General features: G+C 45.8%; 1 protein-coding gene across 1 annotated transcript; it reads right to left on the bottom strand.

Annotated features, from left to right (window-relative positions):
- Positions 1–2,042: 2,042 nt before the first annotated feature.
- Wfdc13 (WAP four-disulfide core domain 13) lies at positions 2,043–3,651 on the bottom strand. The gene is made up of 2 exons (XM_052723729.1): positions 3,564–3,651; positions 2,043–2,197 (listed from the first exon to the last, which is right to left on the bottom strand). Exons 1-2 carry the CDS (start codon positions 3,649–3,651, stop codon positions 2,043–2,045), a joined length of 243 nt encoding a protein of 80 aa, XP_052579689.1.
- Between the last annotated feature and the right edge of the window lie 1,315 nt (positions 3,652–4,966).

Genomic DNA, 4,966 nt, shown 5'->3' with positions numbered 1-4,966 from the left:
CATCAACAGACCATAAACTCTTACACTTCATTTTTAAAAATCCATTTTATTGTTTTATATATATATATATTGTGTGTGTGTGCTTGTACACACATGGGTGCATGTATGTACAGGTGTCTGAGGAGGCCAGAAGAGGGTATTGGATCCCTTAGAGCTGGAGTTACAGACATTTGTGAGGTACTGAGATCCAAACCCTGGTTTTCAGGATAGAGAAGCAAGCAATCTTAACCACTGAGCCTTTTCTCCAGCACAGCTCCTACATTAAAAAAAAAAAAAAAAAGATGCTCTGAACAAAAGCCACCAAATGATAACTACCCTTTCTGTTCTGGTGGTGAAGAGGCAGGGAACTCCATTCTATTTGCCTACTTTTTGTAATCTCAGGGAAATTATAGAGACGACCCCCTCCACCTTTTCAAAGGGCAAACACTTAGAACCTGGAGAGAGCAGCAGTATGTGTACTCTTCTCAACTTGGCAGGGTCTCCTCAGTGACCGTGTCCTTCCATCCATGTAACCTTGCTTTATCCCCACAACATTCTAAGGCACAGATGGCTTCTTTCTCTTTCGCATGAGCAGGTTAATTGTCTCACAGAGGTACAGTGAGTTAACCAAGGACTCATAGAGCATGAAGGGCCCAGTCTGACCTCCTGCCCACAGTGCTTGCTCACTGAAGGCTGGAACAGCCTGAACCATGGCAAAGCCTCAGGTCTGAGTGTCCTGCAGTCCCCTTAGGACACGACTCTGCTTCTTTATGTTGTAGACCCCACTCTGCCCCCAGGGAATGAGTTCAAAGACAAACCGGTGAAGTGAATGGAGAACCAGGCAATCTGGCCATCAAGAAGACTGTTCTGGCCTTGTGAGAATGCTGGGGATTTGGAGGAAGGCTGGAAGAGGAAGAGGAGGTCTCACACAAGGAACCAGGAGAAGCCTACCCTCATGCAATGCACTGGGGAGCATGCCTCGAATGTCAAGCCTCAGGAGGAGTCTTGAATCTCCTGTGTCTCCTGTAGAAGAGAAATATTTTTAGTGTCATTATCATCATTCTTGTCTTAATGATGAGAAAGCTGATTCAGAGAGAGGGGGTGGTAATTAATTTGAGATCGCCTGATTTGGAAATGGTATAGCCAGGACTTAAGTCTAGGCGTTTGACTCCAGATCTACACTATAGATCTGCGTGGAGTACATGCAGCTGGGCGTTTGCTCAGGGCAGGGAACACAGCAAAGAGCAAGGCATTTGAGCTTTCTCTGAAGGAACTCAGCAGCTGAGTCTCCCGCTGTGGGTCACTGAGACTTCATTTGGATCATGTAAGACATGAACAAGTAGAATCTTCATCTGTTCATGAAAAAAAGAAAGAAAGAAAGAAAGAAAGAAAGAAAGAAAGAAAGAAAGAAAGAAAGAAAAGCAAAGGAGGAGGTGTCTTATTAAAGGTGGCAGACATGCCTGTACGAGATGAGCAGTGGTGTTTCATCTGCACTCTAGAGTCTTTTCTCTGTCCTAGAACGCTTCCTTCCCTGTGGAAGACTCAGGGCTAATGCTCATGCCTGGTCAATCAACCACAGTCCCCTTGGTGCTGACCTCCTGAGCCTGAGAACATGGAGGAACTAAGGACAGTGTCTGCTGAAAGAGGACAAACAGACAGAACAGATTTGCTTTGGGGATTTGGTGCCACATGTATGCCCAGATACATCATTCCAGGTAGATGCTGGGATGAAGGTAGATTCTGGGACAAGAGAAGTCCCAGAATAGAGATAGAGGCAACTGGGAAATGTTGGGGGATAGAGGCAAATGGGGAAAAATAGAGGCAGGGCCAGCGATTCACAGATCTGGTGGTGAAGGACTTATGGAATTCGAAGACTCTCTTTTAATTAGGAGTTTTGTGGAAATATTCCTTGGTAAAGAAAGAGACAATGTTGGCAATATGATAATGATGACAACAATAAGATTACAGGAAAAAGGAAGGAAGAGACGTCACAGTCATGGGCAAGAGGCGTTGGTGTTGGCTTCTGCCAGCAGCACTGGGGCCAGGGCTGGGAGAAGAGACACTTACATGTTTGGCGTCGGGTCTTTGTTTGAAGCACAGACTATCCCACAGAAAGCGGAACAGCACTGGAGATTTCCTGGGCACTCCTCCTGCTGTGTACAGAATGTAGTGCAGTTCTCAGGTTCTGATCTGCAGGGTGGAGGTTCCAAGATATACTCTGGAATGGAGAATAGGTTAGCGTGGTCAAAAGAACAGGCAGCAGCAACCTCGTCTCCCTTGTGCTCTCTAGAGACAGAAGTGGGTTTTGCCTCTAGCTCCCGTCTTCCTCTGAGTTTTGTCCAGTGAACTAGGGATGGATATCTCATCCAAGAATATTTGGTGGAACTCTGCACTCATTGTACATTCACGATCCCTGCAGATCAGATGCGGAGTCCCCATAGACCCTGGTAGGGTCCATTTCAAGGATATGAACGTGTATGTATGTGTGGTAAGCTAAAACAAAACAAAATAAAAGTGGTATTGGACATCTAATCCGTGTGAACTTATTGTGTGGTCTTGAGAAAGAGTCTTTTAACCTCTCCTTAATGATTTATCCTAGAGCCAACCAAACACAGGTTGTTTGTGTGGAGGAAGACTAAACAGAAGAGGAGCTGGGTATAACCATGAAGCCAGCACACTGTGAGTGCTGGGTCAGAGAACTAGGACCCCATTCATGGGTGAGTTCTCAGAGCAGCTTTTTTTGTGATGGGATGGGTGGGAATTTCAGAATGGGATCCCAAGACTGGCCTTCTCCTTTTCCTCTCAGAGGCTCTGCAGACAGAACTGAGCCTGCCCCCAAACATGAGCTATCAGTCATATCCTTTCACTGAGCCCCAAGTATAGAAGAATGCACACATGATAATAGCTCTCTTCCTACTGTGTATGGGCCCACAATCATTCCTGCCCTTGTCGGGTTAAGCTGGGCAGTAGTGGCCAATGAGACAGACTCTAGTTTATACTGTTCCCTGGATGCTAGTCACTGGTAATTGTGCAGTGCCTCAGGATTTTACAAAACAAAAATAAAACAGAATGCAAGGCTCCCCCTCTCCTCCTCCCCACATATCCTCCAAGGCCAACATTATGTACATTGAACCTTGATTTCTACCTACTTCATTTTCCTGTCTGTCTTGATGCTTGTAAGGTGGGACCAAACATCCATGATGGAACCAGGCATAGCAAAATTAATCAGAAGAATGAGGCTGACAACATTTATTGTAACTAATATTTAGTGGGAAGTCTCACGGTCTAATAAGCTGCCTGAATGTACCAGCTCATTTCTCCTTCCTCCTGTCTCAGTATCGTTATTTATGTTATAAGGTTACATTTGAAAAGCCCCCAACCCATTTATTCGGAGGGTTTGGAGCCACGCAATAAGCAAAGAGAGCAGGGGTTCTATCCTAGAGTTGTCTGACTGTAAAGCTTGGGTCCTTCAACGTGACACTATTCTATTCATTGTGAAATTCTCTAGATGTCTCCCCCGAGATAGTCTCTTCTCCACAGGAGGGAGCCCCTTCCCTCCCCTGGGGCCCAAGGCCAGCACCTACTCAGAAAGTACTGCTTGAAACTCCCAGACACCAGCTGTGGTGCTAGGCTGAACACCAGCAGGAACTGGAAAGGTGGCCCAGGTGTCATGGTGCTGGAAGGATAGGTGGGAAATCCTGGCCGAGGATGGTTGGGTTTGCCCAGACTCTGCCGGGAGGAGGGCAGAAGGAAAGAGGCTCCGAGATGGCTGCTGGGACTGGCCTTTCCCTGCCTGTTACAATCAAGCCGAGCCGGCAGGAACCAACCATCTCCTACACCTCCCAGCCCCGCCCACTGCAGGGGCAGGCCCTGTTCCCCGACTTGCTGTGTCTTCACCCTCTTCATGTAGAACTTAAAAATAAAATCTCTCTCTCTCCCCCCACTCTCTCTCCCTACCTCCATCCCTCTCTTCCCCTCCTGTGTGTGTGTGTGTGGGGGGGGAGAGACAGAGACAGAGACAAAGACACAGAGAGAGAGAGAGAGAGAACCCAGCGTATTGTGTATGTCAGGCACTGATCTCCTTAGTCTTATTTACAGTTTTTTTTGTTTGTTGTTTTTTTTGTTTATAATATTTCCCTATAGAGGTCTTGGATGTCCCTATTATGTGTATCCCCTGAGGCTTGAGTTCTTAAGTGGCTCTCTGGATAGTATCTGGATGACTTAGCCATCCAGTTTTGTTTGTTGCTAATGCGGAAGAAGTGGCTTTTATGTTTTGATCTGTAACTAATTATTATACCACATTCTCCCACTGCCTATAATTTTTCTAGTAGGTTCTTCTTGTGGCTTGCCTCTTCAAACTCAATACCATTCTTAACTCTCTCAGTGCTGACCAGGACCCCCAGTGCACTGCTGGATAGAAATGATGGCGTGTGTTCTCGTATGCTGTCTGATTTGGGCTGGAAACTTCTTAAGTTTCTGCGTTTGGCATAGCCTGTTTTAGCTTCCTCACAAGAACCTCTTTTCAGGCTTAGGGAATTATTGCTATCGTTTTTCTTTTTCTACATGAACTAAGAGCGTTACATTCCTACTTCAGTTTATTAGTGTGAATAGAATAATAGCATTCCAGGTTTGTTCATATAAAGCCATTCTTCCGTTTCTCCCATGACACGGTCGGTCATTGTGTATCACTATATTTATTCCATCATTTGCTGAAGTTTGAGATTTTATTTTGAGATAGGGTCTCACTGTGTAGCTCTAGCTGCCTTGGAACTCATTGTATAGAACAGGTTAGCCTCAAACTCACAGACATCCACCTGCCTCTGCCTCCCGAGTGCTGGGACTAAAGGAATGCACCACCACACCAGGCTTCCCTTACACTATTCTTTTTGGACTTGTAGCAAATCTACACTGACCTTGTAGAATATGCTGGCCAGCACTCTTTATCTGTTTCCTGGAAGTCTTGTGTACTACGATTAGTTACTTGAAT

This window comes from Peromyscus californicus, unplaced genomic scaffold (assembly GCF_007827085.1).
Source record: "Peromyscus californicus insignis strain IS unplaced genomic scaffold, ASM782708v3 Scaffold_7__1_contigs__length_154581171, whole genome shotgun sequence".
Classification (NCBI taxonomy): Eukaryota; Metazoa; Chordata; class Mammalia; order Rodentia; family Cricetidae; genus Peromyscus; species Peromyscus californicus.
The sequence above is the reverse complement of the archived record's forward strand: the minus strand, read 5'-3'. Positions and strand labels throughout refer to the sequence as shown.

Bases quoted from the DNA above. Each gene is read 5' to 3' on its own strand.
- Wfdc13 (XM_052723729.1), bottom strand. From the start codon at position 3,651: ATGACACCTGGGCCACCTTTCCAGTTCCTGCTGGTGTTCAGCCTAGCA. The intron at 2,198-3,563 runs GTAGGTGCTGGC...TCTCCATTCCAG, and splicing joins TTTCAAGCAGTACTTTCTGA to AGTATATCTTGGAACCTCCA.